The sequence below is a fragment of the Protopterus annectens genome, chromosome 4.part0 (assembly GCF_019279795.1).
Source record: "Protopterus annectens isolate FY-2018-M chromosome 4.part0, PAN1.0, whole genome shotgun sequence".
Classification (NCBI taxonomy): domain Eukaryota; kingdom Metazoa; phylum Chordata; order Ceratodontiformes; family Protopteridae; genus Protopterus; species Protopterus annectens.
The window spans coordinates 473,489,666-473,513,619 of record NC_056733.1 but is presented as its reverse complement, the minus strand read 5'-3'; the positions used below and the strand labels follow the sequence as shown (position 1 = coordinate 473,513,619).

The following is a 23,954-nucleotide window of genomic DNA, read 5'->3' as shown; positions in this document are numbered from 1 at the left end:
TTACCATTGATCTGGACAGTACAAAATACTTCATTCTTTGCCAATAAATCTGCTGCATCAAACTTTTCACCAGTTACTGAAACACTATCCAGATAGAAAGTAGACGGTTGCAGTCCTACCTGATCAATTTCCTTTTTCAAATGGCCCTTCTTTATAGCAGTGTGAGGCTTAATTGATTTGCAAAATTTTTGAAAATGATTCCATTCCACATTTGTGGCATTGCTGACCAAATGCTTAGCACTTTTCTCTTTTAGACTCGTGGCTGGCACCACAACTGCAACAGTTAACAATAAAGCTTGATTTGGGTTTTACTGATTCACCCTTGTACTGCATTGAGCATGCTATCTTTACTGAACTGGTCTCAGAATTTGAACCAAATAGTTGGTGCAATTAGTGCTCCAAGAAAAACTGAATAACCAAAAATGAGCACCAAAGTTGCGAGTCCTCAGTATTGCTTTAATAAGTTAAAATAAATGTTGAGAACTTTCATCAAAAAGTTTGACTTCTTCAGAACCTCTCAGAAGTTGCTAGAAGACTACGCAACATCCTAGGAAAACCTGTTGGGGCTGCAGCTGCCATGTGCTTAGGCCAACTTTTGCTTACCACATGTTGCATGCCATCTACATTTGCTCTGGAGGCTGCTGAAACCATGCTCTTATCACTTGCAAGCATATTTGTGCGTCTTTCTGTAACTTCATGGACGTGACAAATCTCAACAGCTTTGCTCAGCTGTAAATCACTGTCACAAAGCAAAATGTTTCTCACAGCAGCACTATTAATATCACACACAAGCATGTCCTTTACTAACTCATCTCTTAAATCAGCAAACTTACACGTTTTAGCTCTGTTTCTCAGGTCAATAATATAAGCTGCAAAAGTTTCTCCTTGCTTTTGATCTCTTGTGTAAAACAAATGCTTCTCTGATGTAACATTAGGCAGGGGGTTACACATTTCTTTGAATTTATGCTTCAAACACTCAGGGTCTTCCCTTCATTCAGCCTGTACAACAAATATGACGATTTTCCCCTCCACCTAACAGTGGTGGTGCATATATAAATGAACACTCTCTTTCAATGTCCTCTGACCCAGTTAGGTTTAGAAAAATGAATGCCCTGGTGCATGCAACTTTGTCAGAATAAGATAACTTATATAAATACATCACAGTCTTGCTCAAATATTCTCCAATTCTCTGCAATATTCTGATCAAATACAAGTGGCCCTGGTTTGCAAAATGCCTCTGTTATATTAACATATCTCAGTGAAGACCTTTGCAAGTATTCACAAACACACACACACATATATATGCCAGAAATTCATGCCAGTACTTGTTAACCATGCCCAGCTGCACAACAAGCCTCTGAATGACTGAACTTTGCGAAATACGTTTCCCAGGCACTGTAATACTCTTGAAATCACTGCACTGTAAGTCACGTCTCATCTGTGTAAGAAACATTTCAAATAACTGCACTGTCGAATAAAATGGACATAAGCTGAGAATAAGAAACATTTTGAAGTAACTGCACTTTGCGAATAAACAGCACACTGAAATTTCCCCAAAATGGGTGTACTTTGCTAAATAACTCTGTACAGTGCAAGAAACACTCTGTAATGGCGGCACTCTGCAAGTAGACACACCCAGCACAAGAAACTTTTTGAAATGGTGGTATTTTCATAGGTAGGTACTGGGCTATTGGCCCTAGGGCCTATATAAACCTAGCCAAAAAATGTACCCTGGCTTTCGCCACCCAAGAAAATTATTTTCCTGTGCCCCTGTCGAGCAGAGCCACAGAAGTGATCCCTGCTGTGAATTTCCCATTACCCATCCAATCATCAAGATTTTTCTTGAAGAGTGCTAATGAGGAGCTCTGTTTGACATAGATAGGTAGTCTGTTCCAGAGTATGGGATGTCTCTGGGACAGGAATCTATCCCTCCAGCATGTTCTGTTTAATGTGGTGACAAGGTTTAGGTCCCTAGAGCGTGTAGCTCAGAGGGATTGGGATTCCTTTAAGTGCAGCATGTCCAACAGCTCTGGGTTGACATAGCTTTGTATGTTGGGCAGAGATCGCCTCTGAGTAGGCGATAGGCGATGGAGTAAAGCTGTAGTTTTTTGAGACGGTCTGCGTAGGGCATCTGTTTGAGGCCAGTAATCCTCTTTGTGAGGTATTTCTGTGGTCTTTCCAGTTGTTGTAGATGCCTTGTGAGGTACATACCAAAAGGGGCATTGTACTCTATAATGGGTCTAATGAGTGATGAGTAGAGGGGAACAATGACCTCTTTTTTTCTGGATGAGAATCCTTTTGTGATGAGATGAGCCACGTAGAAGGACTTCCTGACCACTGTGGCGATGTGATCAAAGGAGAGACTACTGTCCACCTGACTGCACTTCATGAAATAGTTGCACGTTGAACACAACAAACTCTTTGGGATAAATGCACAGTAACAAACACACACTTCAAGAACTTTTACCCACTTTGAGATACTTTGAATAACTCTAGTTATGCCCGAATAGCTTCAATCAATGCAAAATAGTAGTTTATGCCAAAACACAGTAATTTGCCAAAAAATATGCAGTCATCTTGTGTTATTTATTGCCCTTATTTTTATTTGTTTTGTTCATTTAATCTCTTTTCATGCTCATTATACTTTCTTGCGCTCGTTTTAACTCTAAACATGCTTGTTTTACTTTAAACATGCTTGTTTTGCAATTCCGAGGTAATTCTGAAACCCCATATGTGCTTTTCAGATGATTGTTTTATCAAATACCTTAATTGCAAACATTTAATTTGATTAATAAGCTTTTTGTGCTTCTCTTTTACTTAATAAATGTTTCTGTGCTATTCGTTTGCTTATTAATGCATTTTTTGCCCTTGTAATGCTCCATTTTATCTTTTTTAATAAATAAATTGTTTTGTGAAAGTTTTCATTACCTTCAGTTTGTTTTTGGCCCTTTTTTGTTTTCGTTTCACTTAGCTTTCCTTCACCGTTAATGCTGTACCTCATGGCTCTGAAAAGAAGTTGCTGGAATCCCGGTTCTGACACCATGTTATTCGTCTTGTCAGGATGAAATAGACGAACATTGTGGGTTCTGTTCAAGCAGCTTTATTATGTTCAAACACATCAGAAAGGAGGCTAAGTAGCTTTAACTTATAAACTAGCGGTCACACACACACACACAAGTTCACACTCTGGCTGTACTCTCAAAATGGCACTGAAGCTAGCAAATGCTTGCTATTTATATGCACGTGCTGTCCTTAGAAATGCTTCTTAAAGGTACAACACACTTATTATTCTACAGTATGTATTCCAGGAATCCAGTATAACGGTTGCTACCAGCATGGTCAATGAAACGTAGAAATGACTGTAAACAAAGAGCACTGTAATGTTAGCAAAGTATGGTGTCTGATATCAGCAAATAAAACATGGTACTCTTAGTGCAGAATGACCTTCACATCCCACCACACCTGGAAAATAAGCAATACAGAAACACACAATTCACAATGATGTTCGAGATTCTCCTGCACATAATTCTGGTATGAGTGTATTCTGTGCAGCAGCAATCAGTACTGTGATTCTAATACTAATTGTTGATATGGGACTCATACATCTGAGTGTGTGAAAGGCTTGTAAGACCTCTGTGCACTATTTTCATGAGTTCCATGGCTCTCCTTTACACTACTAGTGACACCAATAAGGACATTGATAATTAATGTTAGTGCCAATGTCCCCAATACAAAAAGTGAGCAATGCTAATGCCTAACACTGTATTCTATCAGTATGATCCAATGAATAAATACCATGCAAGAAAATAAAATGGTGATGGCTATGTAACCACTGACGATACATTACCTTACCGAAATTCCTAACCGAAAAGCTAATAACTGTATTAATAGTCTGTGCAGTTTAAATTAGGGAGTACTAAAGCAAAACATAAGCACCTTTACATTTTCAAACTGTTTTAAAATAATTAGAGGCAAAATATTAAGAAAATAAATCACATACCACATAGCTTGCACTGACACTGGCTTAAAAATGTGTATTCTTGCTGCTGTGCTCATGCTGAATCCACTGAAAAATAACATAATAGCATTAAGAAGATCACAACCAATTGCAGAACAAAAAGTAAAATAAAATCATCATCCTCATTTTATTATGTCACAGACATGAACAAATAAAGAAAAGACTACATAATCCAATTAGGGAGAACAGTGCAGTGTCATATTTTAATTACTGACTAATCACAGTGGGTTAATTAAAGAACCCCATTTTTTGAGGTGGGATGGAAGACTAACAGCACAAAAAACACAGACTTGTTCATCTCTACAGAGTATTTAAAAAGGGTTAGATGGTTTCCAAAGCAGAGAAGATGGGATTCCAAATCAAATCTCCATTCTTTATACACAACTTCCAGGATATGCTTTGCTGCTTTGGTCACTGTCATCATGGAAACTAAACATTTAAATTCTCTCCCAATATTCATGACTGCTTCACAAAAACAAAAAAAGCAAGTCATAATAATAATAATAATAATAATAAAGCTTAACATAAAGGAAAGGAGCCCGTCATCATAGCAAGTAAGTAAAGCATTGGCGCCCAGTGTACAGTGAAGTTCTCCACAGAAAAGACATCCTTAGGGAGAAACCATATGAAAACGATTCTTATTCTGTATAATACCCCAGAGGAGAAAACAGCAGCTTAAAGACAGACAGAATACTTACCCTCTTTCAATGCTGTTTTATATTCTTTAGTAAATTGCCTATGCTCCTCTGGGAAGGATGGACACCAGGGGCGGAGGATGTCTGTTCCACAGGATACAAGACCAGAGACTGTATAATCTTTATTCTCCACACTCCCCACCTGATGGCTTCCTTACCTTTACACAGTCAGATGATTTGCTTAGTCAGGGGCAAGAGTCATCGTGGGATAGGCAAGAGTCCTACAAACCATCTGTTCCTGTGCAATGAGCTTAGTCATTTCTGCCCTGGTGACAGCTGGGCAGTAGGGAGCAGGCCAGCTTTCAAGTCCAGTAGAGCAGCCTGGCATCTCCTGTGGAGTAAATTGCACAGTTGATATTTTGAACTCTGAAAGATGCTACCTGTTTGACAATGGTGCACAATAAAAGCAGTGAGTGATTGCAGGCACGAATAGAAAGTGCAACACCTAGTGCTTCCACATGATGCCACCATAACAGCAAGCTAGAGGCATTACCCTTCCCCCTAGCATGGGTAAGCCAGTGTTGGTCACTCATTCCCACTATTTAAGTCCTGATCTCTTCAACACCCATGCTGCTAAACAAACACAGGCTGTCTGGATTGTGGATTCAGGGCTTCATCCCTCTGTGTGGGGGATGTAATATGCTGAGCTTATTACAAACTACTGTAAATATCATTTTACCTATAATATCAAATCCCTGGACAAACTGGGATGGGGAACATTCAAGAGAGAACATTCTCTAGGGGGGCGAGTGTCACTGAGTGACCTTCTGCAGATGTCTGGGAAATGGTCTCCAGCTGTGACACAACAAGACTGTCTACTGAGGTCCAGCAAGACTACAAAACTACCAACATTATGCTTCCAAAGGGGCAGGGACAGCTGCAGAAGCAAGAGGATATAGATGTCAGGCTCAGGGATGGAAAGACTATTACCAGACCTGATGCCATCAAGTCCTTGCAGAATAGACAGGATTAAAAGACCTTTAGATTTCTGGTTATAAATATTTTAGAATCAATTGCTTAGATTTACCAAAATTCCTGCATTGTTTTGCTTTAGTTTTTCCAGAAACACTGGAGGATGGCTCTCCTAAAAGAAACAGATGAACACCCTTACCTTAAAACCAGAAACTTTAAGCTTTGCATGTTTGAAGGCCAGAGGTTATAGGCTTGATGAAATTATGTTTTCTTATTAAAGAAAATAAAGTGTTTACAAGATGACATCAGATGCCTCTCATCTAAGCAGTAATAATATAAAATGGATATTTTTTGGCAGATTCTGTCTCCTGGTGGCACACTTCCTGTTTGCCTTCTCCACAGACATCGTCAGCTTTGAAAAGATCTTCAAATTCAGATCAGAAAATACTAAATTCCAAACAATCAATGCAATGTACAAATGCATGCAATATTAACAAAGGAAGAAAAAAAGTCCAAATGTAGGCATTTTTTGTAGTGCTCCAACAGTTGTCTGGATGAAATTAACAGATTACTAACTGCTGTTTGTGGTCAAGATCATCTGAAAATGGTGCAGGCTGCTCCCTCTTTTCTACCAAGCACCCTATTGACATCCTATGGGTGGCCGCGGTGGTGCAGCGGTTAGCGTTGCTGCCTCACAGCAAGAGGTTCTCTGGTTCGATCCTCGGCTGGGGTGCCTTCTGTGCAGAGTCTGCATGTCTCCCTGTGGTCACATGGGTTTCCTCTGGGTGCTGCGGTTTTCTCCCACATCCCAAAGACATGCTGTGGGTCGATTGGATACTCTAAATTGGACCTAGGCATGTGTGCATGCATGTGTGTGCCTTCCATGGAAGGTTGGCGCCGGGCTGGCAACTCAACACCGTAAAACTCCACTGCCAATCATGAGCGGACAAATGATCCACTATGGTGACCCCTAGCCAGGAAAAAGATGAAAGAAGAAGATGATCCTACTGACATCCTGTGTGGGTGGATGAGACCAGCTCTGTTCTAAGGATATCCAAAGTTCTAAAGTCAGGTTGAATGAATGGATGTTGACTTGTGACAAGTCGCAAGCATTATAACTGATGTGGCAGTAGCAGGCCAAATGCTGAACATTAGTATGTACAGGTACAGGAAAACACACTAGGTAGTCTTTATGCTACACAGATAACCACTACGCATCCATCTAATTTTATTACATTTGTACTTAGACCTGCCCCCTCATTCAAAATGACACAGGAAGTATACTTAATATTGTTTCCAACACAAATAACCTCCAAACCAATACCTGTGCAGTGCCAGTATTCTTTTAATTTCAGAATAGTTCCTCTCTCACAACTACCTGAGACCTTAAAGTTAATTAGTCTATAATCCACCCTGACATCCATTTACTAAAGCTAATACAATTCTAATGCAATAATTTTATTATGCAATGTAAAATGAAACACCATCAGGAGAAGGATATAATCTGAAATATCTTTCTCAAATATTTTCATAAAAGCATTCAGAGTTTTAAGGGGCAAATACATATTCTCGTTTCTCTGTTTATGTTGATAAAGTACTATATCACTTTAAATTGGAAAAATAGGATGGCCTTATCATGGGAAGGGTTCAAGCATGTAGCCAGAAAGCAAATTTGTGCACATAAATACTTTTGTATTCATTGAACCAGCAGCCTGAACATAAGGACTTCTGGAAAGTATTATTTGATCATATTTTACTGTGATGTTGCAAAGGATGCACTAGAGAATTTCTTATAAGGGTATAGATGAGATTTGTATATAGTTATATGGTATATAGTATGTGGTAGATGTTAGGGTTGCATTTCTGTTTTGTATGTGTATTGGTTTGTAATATATTCAAAACTAATAAAAAGATATTACAAAAAAATAAAAGCATTCAGAGTCTCATTTTGAGTGGAGAAAACAAGTGCAGCCCTATTCCAATCCTCCTGTTCTACTGTTCTCTCATACTACTGGCTTAATAAAAAAGCAGTAAGGAAATCACTAATCTTATCTCATAACTGCTTCAAAGGTGCACCTTTTGAGCAAAAATGTCTTATTGTCTTTGAATCCACCTGATTCTGAAATAACTCAGTTTGTCCATGTGCCATTTTCTTAGACTGGGAGCAATTTTTTATTTATTTATTTATTTTTTGCAAAATTAGAAGCAAAATGAAGTAAAAAAAAAATTGTTGAAGACCATGCCTGTACACTAGCAGAGCAGACACTACTTCCCCTCCATTTCAGCAAATGTATTTCTCGCTTACTTCTTTCTTTTTAGCATACATAAAAATCTTCTTACAGTTCAAATTGTGTGCATTTAAACATTTTCAGATAAGCAATGTCACCTTATTTCTATCCCTTCTATTATCGGTCATCCTTTCCATCCATCTTAATCACTGTTAGTTTCTTAATTTCTAGTATATATATATATATATATATATATATATATATATATATATATATATATATATATATATATATATATATATATGTAGATATAGGTTCATAGGTAGGGACTAGGCTATCTGCCCGAGGGCATTTATAAGCCTAGCCAGAGTGTGCCAGAGTGTGTCAGCTTTCGCCGCCCCATTGATTAATTAACTGATCCTCTGTCAAGCAGAGCCAATGAAGTGATCCCAGGGGTGTATTTACTGTTACCCATCCACTCGTCAAGGTTTCTTCTTGAAGTGTGCTAATGAGGAGCTCTGCCTAATGTAGTTTGGAATTTTGTTCCAAAGCATAGGGAGTCTCTGTGATGGGAATCTATCCCTCCAGCATGTTCTATTTATTGTTGTGGTGAGGTCTAGCTCACTAGAGCGCATGGCTCGCAGTGACTTGGATTTCTTTAGGTGGAGCATGTCCATCAATTCCGAGTTGGACATGGCTTTGTAAGTCAGGCAGAGATCACCTCTGAGTAAGCGATATGCCACTGAGTACAGCCAAAGTGTTTTCAGTTGGGCTGCATAGGACATATGTTTGAGGCCAGTAATCGTCTTGGTGAGGTACTTTTGTGGTCTTTCCAGCTGTTGGAAGTGTCTTGTGAGGTACATCCCAAATGGGGTATTGTACTCTATGATGGGTCTGATGAGTGACAAGTAGAGGGGCACTATAACCTCTTTATTTCTAGATGCGAACCCTTTAGTAATTAGATGGGCCACACAGAAGGATTTCCTAACTACTTTGGCAATATGATTGCCAAAGGAGAGATTACTATCTACCTGGGTCCCCAGATCTTTTATTACCTCTTCTGTATTAAGGGGGCTGCCACCTATGTGATAATTCGGGGGGGTTTTGTTTTTCCCAAATGGGATGACTATGCATTTTTGGCATTTAGCTTGGGGCCATAACTTTGACACCAGGTGTCCGTCTCAGTAAGGCCCTTTTTGAGGATGTCCGTATCAGCCGGAGAGTCAATTATGGCTCCCAGTTTGTAGTCATCGGCGAATTTGGTTTGCCATAGTCCTCCTGTGTTTGCCTGTACTTCTGAGACGTATATGCCAAACAGTAGGGGTCCCTGGACTGAGCCTTGCGGGACACCACTTGTGACTGGTTTAGAGTCGGACCTGGAGCCCGCTATTCTTACCATGTGAGCTCTGTCTCTAAGCCAGCTGGCAACCCATCTCGTGACGTAGCGGTTTATGTTCAGGCTGGTGAGTTTTTCTGTAATACCCGAGTGGGGAATGGTGTCGAAAGCCTTGGCGAGGTCAAGGTAGGCTGTGTGAACCACCTCACCCTCGCCTATAGCCTTGGTGACTGTCTCGAAGAAGTCAACCAGATTTAGTAGACATGATATGCTCTTAAATTCGAACCGGGTCAGGTCAAGTGTTTGGAGGTTCCCAATGTCTTTGCGAATGAGTTCCATGATGATGCGCTCCTTAGCCTTGCAGACCAGGCTAGTCAGGCTTATGGGGTAATAGTTACCAGGGTCAGTTGTGGCCCCTCCTTTGTGGAGAGGAATAACCGTTGCTGTGCGCCATTCTATGGGCACGTAGCCTGTGGAGATGCCAAGGTTGAACAGCATGTTTAGGTGGGGGGGGGGGTTAGTTCATTCTGTAGTTCGTGTAAGAAGCAGCCTGGGACACCATCTGGCCCCACTGACACTGTGTTTTTGGCTTTTGAAAGGGCTGTTTTCACCTGTGCGTCTGTGATTTCTGGGACACTACACTTTTCTGGTATTGTTGTGGGCCCTTTTGGGAGTGAGAGGGGGGTGAAGTTTGCACTGAATCTGCCAGGATGTTGGCAATATCAGTACGTTCAGTATATTTTGTGTTATTTGGCACTAGTTCAGTGCATATCTGCGAGTTGCCACTTAGATTCTTAACATAGCTAAAGAAGGCTTTGTGGTTATCTTTTGAATCCTTGGTTATTTTTCTTTCAAAGTTAGCCTTGGATGATTTTACGAGGGACCTTAGTGTCTTACTGCTACTGATCAAGTATGTCTTTCCTTCTTGGGATTTGCTTTTTTTCTGAACTAGTTTCCTCCTTCTATTGTACAGCCAGCTTATGGCAGGGGTCCACCAAACTGGTTTCCTTCTCTTAGAGAAGTGAGTCTTGGTTTTGCTAGGGATGGCACGATCCATGCATCCTTGTAGGTGCTCATAGAGTGCATTTGTAAAGGTTTCTGCATCTTGGCAGTTATCCTTTAGCATGGGGGCTGTAAACCTTGCCACCTCTGTCTTAAGTAAGGTGAAGTTTGTTTAGAAAAGTTGTTTACTGTGGTTTCCTTAGTTGGGGGTGGGGGTGGGGGGTGGACATCCAGAGTGCTTAGTTTATGGTCTGATCTAACCAGTGATGGGTTGATCTCCGGTGTGGAACACCTGTCGCCCATGTTGGTGATGACCAGGTCCAATATGTTTTCACCTCTGGTAGGGGAATTTACCAGCTGATCCAGGGCGTTTGAGTTGATGAATTCCAGGAAGTGCTGGGCCTGGGAGTTTGTCCTCTAGTAGTCTTTCCAGTTAATGGTAGGGTAATTGAAATCGCCCAATATCAGGGTGTTCGATAGGACCTTCATGTTTTCCAGTGCCTCCAGAAAAGTGGAGTGGTGGTCCTGGGTCATGGAGGGTGATCTGTAGCAGGCCACAATTTGCATTGCAGATTTACCCGATGTTAGTTGCACATGCAGGCCACAATTTGCATTGCAGATTTACCCGATGTTAGTTGCACATGGATGATCTCAGAAGTTTCATGCTGTGCCACTAACCTGGAGGTGTAGGTATCCTTGATGAATATGGATACTACACCTCCCCTTTTGTGTTTCGGTCCATGTTCTGTGGCCAAAACGTGTGGTATGAGTTGTAGCCCGGTAGTGCTGGGGTGCTCTCTGGAGCCTTGAACCAGGTTTCAGTCAATGCACAGATGTCAACGTTCTCCATACTGAGGAGTGCTTCGATCGCGTGCATTTTGAGATTTAAACTCCAGGTGTTGAGTAGCATAACCCTCAGTTTTTTGTTAATTGTGCTGTTTACATAGGTGGGTTTGACTTTTGAGCCTTGCCTAAAAAAGGCACTATGGGGGCCGCAACAGCCTTGGTCAGTATTCGAAAGCCTAGGGGTGACAGGTGCAAGCAGTCTCTTGCGAAGCAACGCAGCTTGTCGAGCATGTCGTCCCAGGCTGAGAGATGCTGGATCCCCTTTGAATGACAACAGAAGCTTAACCAATTGTTGAAATTAATCATTTTTTCTTTATACTGAGGTATCATTCTTGGTGAGGGCAGGATGCTACTCGGGGTCAGGGTCATGGTCATACCAGCCTGGACTACATGATCAGAGAGCTCTTCCATGTCTCTTTTCATGTAGTCCAGGGAGGTACGTCTCAGGTCATTCACACCAACATGTACAATGACAGAGCCATATTTGTACTTGTTCTGAAGTGACCTGAGTGCTTGTGTTATGTGGCGGATTCTGGTTACCGACAGGCAACTAACAGTAACCTTCTGCTTGTCCAGCCCTATTGAGTGGGACGTCGGGTGTGCCTGACCATAGAGTCACCTATTGCTAGTGTGTTAGGTATGTTATTTCGCCTTAAGGGCTGTTATTGTACAGCACACTGATTTTGTGTTTTATGTGTAGTCTGGTTTGTGACGGGAGGTGCAGGTTGTTTGGGTGTCTGCTTTGGAGGTCTCTGATGCTTTTGCAGGTTTTTATTTAGAGCCTCAGAGTATGAGTTTGTGTATTTATATGTATTTTTTGCAAGTGCTGTTTTAGAAGGTCTGTGTGGCTGGAGGTGTGGTGCAAGTGTTAACCTTCCCCTCCTGACTGACTGTTCCAGTCTTGGGTGGAGACAGCTTAGCCTCCAGTTTGGCTGTATAATTGCATCTCTCACATATGTTAGTGGTTTGTGGTAGGAGGAGAGGCAGTTGTAACATTGCCACAGGATACCCCAATTCACCAGCTGGACTGAAAGTACACCTAAAATTGCCCTTTGGTCATGCCTGAATAGTTGGGTGAGCTGTTTAGTCGCTTGGTTGGTGAGGGGTGAATAAAGAACCTTGCCCTGCTGGGCAATCAAGTGTCAGGATATATTAGTGCTTGCTATTTGGTCTGAGCAAGTGCTGGGCTGTAGGATGCTTTTTGAGTGCTTAGGTTGAGAGTTAGACTAGTTTCAAGGGAAAAACTGAAGAGGAGACATAGTGGAGCTGGGAATATTTTAATCGTAGCTAACTGGTGCTGCCCGGCGCAAAGAAACTAAAAAACATGTTTTTTTATAGTAGGGAAACGAAAGAGATAGAAATTAGCCCAAAATGGCCAATAAACTACTAACTTCTGGGCTGGAACCACTCCTCTAGAGACAGATAGGCTGCTCAAAGCTTCCCTCTCTCACAGGTGAACAGAGAAACTTCCTTCTATCCTAGTAAGGTATGGGCAACTCAGAAACTAGTATCACAGCCCTGAATTCAGCACTAGCCTGAAAACTGGACTATACTAGCTTAGAAAGGCGGGAAACAAGGATTTTTTTTTTTATTTTTGTTTTTTTTTGAAAAGATAAGGCAAAAATAGTAAAAAAAATGCACTTAAAACAGCTTTAAACGCCTACAAATGATCAGAAAAGGCTATCGCACTTTAGTGTGTAGCCTACAACAGTTAAATTATTTAAACAAAAAACAACTGTTTTAAAAGTGCAGGCAATCAATTAAGTATAATATGTGAAAAAAACAAGCTTTTAAATCACAATAAATGCTGGAAGATCTGCGTTTAGGTGGAAAACAGTTAAGTACAGCAAGAAAGTAGAGAAAACTAATACTTAATCACTCCAAAGTCTCTCTTCTAAGCTAGAAGGCTTGTTTCAGTTTAAGGCTTTCTAATGCTACCCAGTAGGTTAGTTACAGGAAAGATGGGAAACAAGCGCAGATGTGGTCTTTTAAACCAGAAAGTTGAAAGAGACGAACAAACTGTCCAAATGGTCAATAAACTACAATTTCTGGGCCAAGAACCACTCCTCTCATGGTAGACGGGCTACCTAGTGCTTGCCACTCCCACTGATAAGCTAGAAGGCTTTCCTCCAACACAGAAAGGCTTGCGGGGCTCAGAAGCTTACCAACAGTCCTGGATACAGCAACTCTGTATCTGGACTAGGCTAGTTACAGGAAAGGTGGGAAACAAGTGCAAGTGCGGCTTTCAAACCAGAAAGTTGAAAGAGATGGAAAAGAACTGTTCAGGCAGCCAATAGCTACAATTTCTGGGCCAGGGACCACTCCTCTTGTGGTAGATAGGCTACCTGATGCTTACTACTCCCACTGATAAGCTAGAAGGCTTCCCTCCAACATGGAAAGGCTTTAGGGGGCTCAGAAGCTTACAAAGAGTCCTGGATACAGCAAATATGTACCTGGACTAGACTAGTAACAGGAAAGGAAGGAAACAAGCGTAAACACAGGCTTTTAAATCAGAAGGTTGAAAGAGACGGAAACGCTTCCCAAACGGCCAATCAACTATATATATATATATATATATATATATATATATATATATATATATATATATATATATATATATATCTATATATCTATATATATATCTATATATATATATATATATATATATATATATATATATATAGATATATATATATAGATATATATATATATATATATATATATATATATATATATATATATATATATATATATATATATACATACATACATACACAGCAGTCACAGATGAGACTCCCCCACCTCACATTTAAAGAACCCTGACTGCACACTATACAAAACTGCTTTGCAATATAACATGTAATTTACATCATTATTTATTTTATTTATTTGCAGTTTGTTTTCCAGGATGGTCCATTGGGCTACAAGGAGCCCATTTTCAATGGAGTCTTGGGGAGAAAAGCTCCAAAGAAATGCAAATACATAGTACAGAAAGAGCACAAATCCATAATATATATTTCAATTAAATGTTAAATACATATTTTGTATAGTAAAAACCCATATTGCACAATTTAAATAGATGTTACATAATACAGAAATAAAAGATTTTCATTAGGAAAATTACATCAGGTTAATTCAGTAATTAGCGTTTTTTTTTTGGGGGGGGATTACAATGAGGTAAGGATGTAAAACTTTAGGAGGTAGCGACAGGCAACAAAGTTTGGAAAGTTAGGAAGAAAGTGTGATAGAATTAGGTAGGATGAGAGCAAGAACATTTCCACTGTGAAGTAAGGTGCAAGTGCAGTGAGGTTTTAAACAAGGAGAGACTGCTGGTGGTGCAGATGGGAGAAGGGAGAGAGTTCCAGGGCATGCAAGAGAGAAGGACATCAAATGATCCCCAGCAGGATGTGTTGGTTTATGCAATTTAATTAAGTTTTGGGAATTGGATCTTAGGAGTCTATCTGGATTATGCATTTCAAAGGTATTTGCTAGGGAGGGGCAGACAGATGGGTTATGAATCAGTTTGTGTGCTTGGATGAGCTGAGTATATTGTGAGGAAGTTTGGTAATTCAAGCCAACTTAGTTGAAGGGAATTACAGTGGTGAGAAGAGTCTCTATGACCTGCCAAAAATGTGGATATTTTCTTATAACAATATGAGAGTTTTGTTTTGAGGGAAGATTGTAGACTTGTTAGGATAGATGCACCATATAAAGGGAAGGGATGAGGTATGCATTAGCTAATGTAATCCTGGTGGTGAGAGAGATAAAATGACTGTGGTGGTAAAGCATACCTAATTTTTTTATGTTTTTTTTTATATTTGCTTGTAGATGCTTATCAAATTTTAGCTGATTGTCAATGATAATTCTTAGTAATTGTGTATCGGAGACTAGTTCTAGGGGGGTATTATTATTGCTGGAAATTCTGAAGGATTGTTTGTCTAGGGAAAAGGTTTTGGATGCATTGAGTAACATAAGTTTTGTTTTGGTTGCATTAAGGGCTAGATGGTTGTCGAGCATCCACTGTTCAGTGGAAGAGAAGGCGGCTTGTGTTAGATTGTTTAGAGTTGTGATGGTAGGGGAGGAACAGATTACAGTAGAATCATTGGCATATTGGATGAGACTAGAGTTAGGAATGGCTTGGAAGAAATCATTTATGAATATGTTGAATAGTAGGGGGGCCTAGAATAGAACCTTGGGGGATGCCTGTGGATGTATTAAGGAAGGGTGAGGTAGTTTTTTCCATTTAACTGCTTGTTGCCTATTTGTGAGACAGCTTGAAAACCACTGGGTAGAGGAAGGGGATAGGTTAAGTATAGAGAGTTTGGTAAGAAGGAGGTTTTGGGAAATAGTGTCAAATGCCTTAGAGAGGTCGAGGAAAAGAGTGGATACAAAGTGGCCAGAGTCACGGGCTTTGTTGATTGTTTCTAAGGAAGAAGAGGACCTGGTCTAAAGCCATGTTGTGTGGGGGTAAGAAGCTGATTATTGATGAGGTAGGTTAAGAGTTGTTGGTGTACACACTTTTCAAGTAGCTTAGAAATAGGGGATAGGGTGGCGATAGGGTGAAAGTTTGGGATGTCACTATTATTGTCACCTTTATGGAGAGGAATAATAAAGGCCTTCTTCCAGAGTTGGGGGACCTGGCTTTCTGAGATAGACCGATTAATTTGTAAGCTGATAGGGAGAGCAACGGCATCTGTGGCTACTTTTAGGAGGTAGGAGGGAATTTCATCAGTGGCATAGGAACCAGGTTTTAATTTTAGGAGAAGTTTTTTTGTGGTGGATATAGAGATGGGATTGAGAGAGAAAGGTGGAGGTTGGGGGCAAGGGATGCAAGGGGAGGAAGGGATGGGAGCACGCTGAGGAGGGGTTGTAGAGGTGTTGGTGAAGGATGATGTTAGCTTGCTTATGGACTCTTTGAAGAAAGAGTTAAATTGGGTGGCCAAGTCCATGTCAGAGGCATCTGGGTTGGGGCAAGGGTTTTCTTTTTTTCCCGGTTTGAGGAGAGATGAGATTCCTTTCCAAAATAGTTTGGGATTGGTGGGGTGGTTGGTTTGGAGAGTGGAGAAATAGGCTTTGCGGTCTAAGGTAATAGGTTTTTTGACTTTATTTCATAGTGTTTTGTATTCATTTAGGGTGACAGTGGGTTTATTTTTAGAGTCTTTATCAGTTCACCGAAATGGCTGAAGCTTGAACACCATATGTTCGAACTTCTAACCACGAAGTACCAAAACATTGAAGTCTTTGAATAGGGATTTTTTTCCCAGGGAAAAAAAAAAAAAAAATCGCTGTTCCAAGAAACACACACACAACACAAGCACACCAAAAAAACAGCAATCCACACACAAACACATAAAATCCCTACATCTAACCCTACACTAAACTGTATGTACACTACTATCTATCCACTTACCTTACCCCAAAACCTAACATTAAGGTCCATAACTATCGCACACTCACCTGACCCGCACCCCAACCCTAACTCACCTATCCCGCCTAACCCTAAAGTCTGTCACTATCGTACACCCACCACACCCGCGCCCTAACCCTAACTACCCTAACCCTAACATCCACACACTTACCTGAACCCGACCCGTAACTTCCCACCACAGTCCTGATAATCACGAAGCCACAGACACGGCCCACCAAATTCTTTGCCTGGGAAAGAATTTGGTGTTCAGCGGCCTCATGATAATCAATGTTAGAACTTCACAGTTCGAACATCTGGTGTTCGATCATCAGCCGTTTCAACGGACTGATATAGACCCTATTTTTATGGTAACGTGTCCAGGCTTTGTCACGGAGTCGCATAATATCCAAGGTGTTTTTGGTTAACCAAGGTACAGGGTTACTTTTTATACATTTTGTTTTTAGAGGGGCAAAGGAGTTGAGCAGGTTTGTGAAAGTAGAGTTAAAGTAGGACAGTGCATTATCTAGGGAAAGAATTTTATTGGGCTCAAGTTTGTGCTTTTTAGTGCATTTGAGAAGGTTTCAGCATTGAAGTCCTTTAGGCAACGAGTGGAAATATAGGTGAGTTAGTTGTATAGAAAAGGGGAGACGGTGGGCAGAAGTGGGGAAATGGTCAGCTAGTGGGTCTGGAAGAATACTACTATCAGAGATATAGTGAGGATGGGATACTAGAATCCAGTCTATTGTAGTTCCAGTGATGGAGTTCTTGGAAGGCCTGGTAGTGGAATTGATTAGTTGTGTAACATTATATAAGTTAATACTGAGTGAGTTAGTGGGAGATTGGATTGTGGCCCAGTTTATCTTCATGTCCCCCAGGATTATGGTTTCATGAGTAATGTTGGTAGAAACCCAGGAGAGAATATCTTCAAGGGATGAGATATTATCGTCAGGGGAAATATAGAGGGAGAGAACAAATATGAGTTGATGCTTGTTTAGGTGGAATAGGGCTGGTATTATTTCTGCCTTGCCATATTTGGGAAAGGGTTGGTATATGGGGTGACTAAGAGGGATGCTGAGTAAAGGAGTGCTACACCACCTTCCATTTTTTGTGTTCTGTCATTCCTTAACATGTGGTAGTTGGGAGAAGTTATTTCAGAATCTTGTATGTGGGGCTTAAGCCAGGTTTCCGAGATGGAGAACATATCAGGCTGGTTATGTAGATGCCAGGCATGAAGGTTTGGAATTTTGTTACATAGGCTCTGAGCATTTAGAGCTGAGAAGTAGAAGGGTTTGCCTCTTGCTTGCGGGGGTTGGATGCAGTGTGGTAGAGGGGGGGCCTGTGTTTGGGTGGATGTCCCCAGAGAGAAGGAGAGAGATAAGATGATGGATTAGGTATCTGGTTTGTTTGGGGTGTAGTATACAGGTAGACAGTTTTGTGGACATTAGACTAGTGTAGTTGGGAACAGTGTTTTTAGAGTTAGGTAGGAGTGTATAGGGGAAGAGCATGCTAGTGTTGAGGGAGTAGAGACTGGGAGATATGCGAGTAACAATAGATGTGTACCTTGTAGAGGATGGGGTAGTGGTGTGAAATGGGGGGGGGGGTTTGCATTAGTAGGTTAGGTGATATAATTTAGGTAAGTTAAGGTAATTAGAAGTATTACTTGAGTAAGTAGGGATAGAGATTTGAGGGTCATGATATTGGTTATTAGAGTAGAGGTAGGGGGTGAGTTAAGTTGTGAAGTTAATTTGAGTAAGAGATTATGGTTTAGGTTAACTGTTTAGTACTTTATCAGGATAAGTTGTGTTTGGCAGTAAACTCTGAAAGGTAGGCTTACTATAATGGGTGAACTGTGGGAGGAGATTTTGGGGGTATGATGTGTAGTTTGGATTGGATTAATTTTTTATACAAATATTCAGTAGTTCATTTATAGCCATTAAGAGCCAAGGCCAATCAAATCACACACTCCATAATAATTTGGTATACCTTTGGACCTATCCAATAGTCTAATTTCATCTTAAAAACCTCTAAAGAGTAGGACTAACTAATATCAAGTGAAACTCAATTCCACAGGTGAAACACTGATTGAGTTAAATAGTCTGCGGTTACGGTCATCTTACATTCTTCCATTTTATAGGTATAACCCAGTCCTTGAGTAGCCTTATTTGAAATTAACAGTTCGAGATTTAGTAAAATGTGATATTCTTCATTATATAACCCATGATATGCCAAACACAATTTTTTTTCCCTTCGGTATCTCTGTTAGTATAAGTCCCAAACTCTCTAACCTTGATTTGTACAGCAAGTCTCTGCACCCATCAATTCTTTTTATAAATTTTCATTGTATATGCTCCAAAGTGAGCAAGTCTCCTTTATGTATACAAACAACATGCTGTACTCAATAAAAGGGCAAACATAAGATGTAAACATCCTCACAAGAAATTCTCTATTACCCAAGGAGAAGTTCTTAAAAATTAAGCCAGACACTTTCAATGCTGTAGCTTTAACTTTCTGAGCATTCATTCTACATTTAAATTTATTACCAATCACCATTCCCAAGTCCTTGTATTCTAACAGACTAATCTAAATTTACCTTTGTTTCTATCTTAGATCTCCCAAAGTAGAGGATAGCACACTTATCCTTGTTAATGCTCATTCCATTTTGATTAAAGCATGACTACACCTCACTCAGGTATTCATGAAAGTGAACCACGTCATCTGGATGAGCAACTGTAAAATCAATTTTAATGACATCTGTGTGTTTCGAAATCCATACTTCAGATGTAATTGGAATAAATGGAAAAGAAAACAGATTAAACAACATGGGTCCTAGAACTGAATATTGGTATTAGTACGAACAGAAAACTGCTTACACTTATTTCTTCATTCTCTTTAGAGTCTTTCTAAACATTAAATGGCATAAAGGGTACATACTTTACAGTTCACCCACCACTTTCATAGTCAATAAAATTACAGTCTCAGACATTTCTTGAAAAGCCATAGTTCACATAACTGTTCTTACATAAAATGGAACTTATGCTTTATAGTCTCTCATTCATTCACCTCCCTCATGTTTGCTGGTTTTCTTTCCTGATCATCTCCAATTAACAGTACCAGTCTCCGGTCCAAGTTCAAGGTACTTTTGCTTCTTCTAGTCAGGTCTTTGAAACAATGGAAATGTTTCACTGGCAAGGTCTCTCTATAGTCAGAAGAATAAGAAGCAAAGCCAGTTTCTGTTTGCTAGCTCACTCTCTGTCAGATGCATTGTTTTTATTACTTCCTTAGCCTGATCTATATAAAAAGCACAAATGTGCAAGTCCTACTTACCTGTAACAGTAGATGTTCGAATTTCCAACAGCCTCAGTAGCATATGGGTTCTGGGCCTGCACAAACCCACACTGGCAAGCCTTCCAGAGCTCATAATCCCCTTTACTGAACCCCTGTGATGGAGATCAACTAAGCTCCTCCCATCAGGGAAGCCTAACCCCTGTCACTGGAAGTTAGTTCAGGCTTTTAGTGTTAAGTAGGAAGAACCAAGAAGGACAAGAAGCAAGAATGGCTTGAAACCAACCAATTCACAGCCAAAAAACACCAACACAAACGACCAAAGCCAACCAATAACACAACAAGGTTGGATACTAAATATATATATATTTATATGGGATTTCTTTAAGTGGAGCATGCCCAACAGCTCTGGGTTTGACATAGCTTTGTATGTTAAGCAGAGATCGCCCCTGAGTAGGCAATATGCGACGGAGTAAAGCTGTAGTTTTTTTGAAACGGTCTGCGTAGGGCATCTGTTTGAGGCCAGTAATCCTCTTTGTGAGGTATTTCTGCGGCCTTTACAGTTGTTGTAGATGTCTTGTGAGGTACATACTAAAAGGGGCATTATACTCTATAATGGGTTTAATGAGTGACGAGTACAGGGGAACAATGACCTCTTTTTTCCTGGATGAGAAACCTTTTGTGATGAGGTGTGCACGTAGGAGGATTTCCTGACTACTGTGAAGATGTGATTATCAAAGGAGAGACTATTGTCCACCTGTGTCCCAAGGTCTCTTATTACACTTTCGGTGTTAAGTAGACTACCACCTATGTGGTAGCTCATGGGTACAGAGTTTTTACCAAAGGGGATGACAATGCACTTTTTGGCATTGAGCCTGAGGCCATGGCTTTGACACCAGGCATCTGTCTCAGTGAGGCCTTTTTGTAGGATGTCCACATCGTTAGGAGTTTCAATTATGGCTCCTAGTTTGCAGACATCTGCAAACTTTGTTAGCCAAAGACCTTCTGTGTTAGCCTGTACTTCAGAAAAGTAGATACCAAACAGGAGAGGACCCAGGACTGAACCCTGCGGTACTCCACTTGTCACTGGTCTGAAGTTGGATTTGGAGTCTGCTACTTTCACGGTGTGGGTTCTATCAGTCAGCCAGTTGACAACCGATCTTGTGACAGAGATTTATACCTAGTTTAGTGAGTTTATCTATAATTCCAGAGTGAAGGGGTGGTGTAGAAAGCATTGGCGAGGTCTAGACAGGCAGTGTGAACCACCTTACCTTCGTCTACAGTTTTGATGACTGCTTCAAAGAAGTCAATCAGGTTTAGAAGACATGATCTGCCTTTTACAAACCCAAACTGGGTGGGATCCAGAGTTTCGAGATTACCAATGTCTGTTTATAAGTTCCATGATGATACGTTCCATGGCCTGGTAGGCCAGGCTCATTAGGCTAATGAGGCGGTAGTTCCCAGGGTCCGTGGTGGCTCCCACTTTGTGGAGTGGGATAACCGTCGCTGTGCGCCATTCATTGGGCACAAAGCCTGAGGTGAGGTTATGATTGAACATGGTGCTTAGGTGGAGTGCCAGCTCATTCTGTAGTTCATGTAGATGTTGTCAGGTCCCATGGATGCTGTGTTCTTGGCTTTGGAGAGTGTGCTTTTTTTACCTGTGCAGCCGTGATTACAGGAACTTTGCATTCTTCTGGTATAGAGATGGGCCCTTTAGGGGGTGAGGGGGGTAAAGTTAGCACCGAACCTATCTGCCAATATATTGGCAATATCAGTTGGTTCTGTATATTTAGTGCCATTGTGCTATAACTCAGAGCAGATCTGAGTGTTGCCATTGAGATTCTTGACATAGCTATAGAATGCAATGTGGTTGTCTTTAGAATCAGTGGCGATTTTATTTTCATAACTAGCTTTGGAGCATTTTATGAGGGATCTCAGCTTCTTACTGAGGCTGATCAGGGAGTTCTTCCAGTCATGGGATTTTACTCTTTTTTCACCAGTGTCTTTCTTCTGTTGTAGAGTTTTGTTTATGGCAGGGGACCACCAGATTGGCTTCCTTTTTTTTGGAGGATAGCACCTTGGTTCGGTTAGGGATAGCACGATCCATGCACTCGTGTAAGTGCTTATAAAGTGCATTTGTGTAGAATTCAGCAGTCATACCTCTACTGTCCGTCTGCATGGCTGTTGTGAAGTTTGCCACTTCTGTCTTAAGAAGCGTAAATTTGGCTTTGGAGAAATTTTTTACGGTGGTTTCCCTAATGGGGAGTGGGGGCGGGATGTGGCTGTCTAGTCTGATTAGCTTGTGGTCGGATCTGACCAACAAGGAACTGACCTCTGGTGTGGAACACCAGTCGCCCATGTTGGTAATGATGAGGTCTAGGATATTGCTGCCCCTGGTGGGGTATGGATAAGTTGTTCCAAGGCGTTGGAATTTATGAATTCCAGAAAATGTTGAGCAAAGAGTTGGTACACGAGTAGTTTTCCCAGTTAATGGTGATGTAGTTGAAATCGCCCATTATTAAGGGAACATTTGAAGAGCAGACTTTATGGCGCCAGAAATAGTTTAACCCTAGCTAAGTGGCGATGCATAAAGTGTATTTTTTTTTATATAACAGTAGGAAATGAGCAAACTGATTTAAACAAATTAACCAATAAAAAGCTAAAAACTGAGCTCTGTTCCAGCAGTCTTCGATCAGACAAGTTCTAACTGCACACTCCTGCCATTAGGGAACCTTTTCCAAAAAAGATGGTCTGGATTAGTGCTCAAGTTATACAAACAAAGCTAGATTCAGCGGGTCTGAATTTAGTCTATGCTACTGCAAACAAGGCATACCAATTTCAGAAAAAACAGTTTAAATAAGCAGGCACAATAAGCCTTTAACCAGAAACTCCCAGCTCAGAAGGGCAGAATCTACCTTCTCCTCACACAACAGTGGAGACCACATCTTCTTAATGTAAAATAACTGGCCATAAGCCCAAGTGCTTAAACCAGAAATAATACACTCTTAGAATAACAGACACTAAGCCTTCAATCAGCAACTCCCAACTTAGAAGGATGTAAGCTACCTGTCCTTCCACAACAGTGCAGACCACAAACCTTAATGTAAAACAACTGGTCTGAAGCCCAAGTGCTTCAACCAAAGGCTTAGAATAACAGTTACAATTTGATCAGGCTCCTAACAAGCAGTAATAAATGCAGCAGAATAAATGCAATAAATTAGGAAAAAACACAAATATAGTAAAAGCAGATGAATAAGTGCAATTTTCTTATATAATAGAAAACGAGCAAACTGATTTAAACAAATTACCCAATTAACCAGTAAAAAGACTCAGAACTGAGCCCTGTTCCAGCAGTCTTCAATCAGACAAGTTCTAACTGCACACTCCTGCCACCAAGGTGCAGGGGAACCTTCTCCAAAAAAGATCGCCTGGATTAGTGCTCAAGTTATACAAACAAAGCTAGATTCAGCATGCCTGAATCTAGTCTATGCTACAGCAAACAAGGCGCACCAATTTCAGAAATAAACAGTTCAAATAAGCAGCCACAATAATCCTTTAACCAGAAATTCCCAGCTCAGAAGGGCAAAATCTAACCTCTCCTCCCACAAGAGTGCAGACCACAAACCTTCTTAATGTAAAATAACTGGCCTGAAGCCTAAGTGCTTAAATCAGAACTAATACACTTTTAGAATAACAGACACTGAGCCTTCAATCAGCAATTCCCAATTTAGAAGAATGTAAGCTACCTGTCCTGCCACAACAGTGCAGACCACAAACCTTCTTAATGTAAAAACTGGTCTGAAGCCCAAGTGCTTAAACCAAAAGTTACAATTTAATAATGCTACTACCAAGCAGTAATAAATGTAGCAGAATAAATACAACTGAGTACTTTTAAGAAGAGGCAAAAGCAAAATAAAGTGCAATTTTTTTTTTTTAGTAAATTGCAAGGAGAGATGAAGAGAGGAAGAAGTAGCAGAGGTTAAGAACCTAAGCAGGTTGGCCTTCTCAAATGTTCTCTCTGTATTAAGTAGAGTGAACACCAGACTGGAAGGGGTTTCTCAGATCAAATGTATAGTAGGGGCGGGCAACTGCAAAGGCACCAACTATAACACCACCACAAGAATAGGGTGGGGGGGGGGGAGAAAAAACAGTTTCAGGACAGATGAGAACAGAAAACAATGCCAGAAAATATATAAAACAATTCAGTCAGGCAAAATTAAGACTGCAC

General features: G+C 40.6%; 1 protein-coding gene across 2 annotated transcripts in view; it reads right to left on the bottom strand.

Moving 5' to 3' along the window:
* Nucleotides 1-23,954, bottom strand: part of SSH1 (slingshot protein phosphatase 1) — a 1,317,746-nt gene that overhangs the window by 512,743 nt on the left and 781,049 nt on the right. For both annotated transcript variants that reach the window (XM_044068394.1, XM_044068395.1), the window contains one exon: nt 4,001-4,066. In XM_044068394.1, coding sequence (XP_043924329.1) covers nt 4,001-4,066 — 66 coding nt within the window. The remainder of the gene's footprint in view (nt 1-4,000; nt 4,067-23,954) is intronic.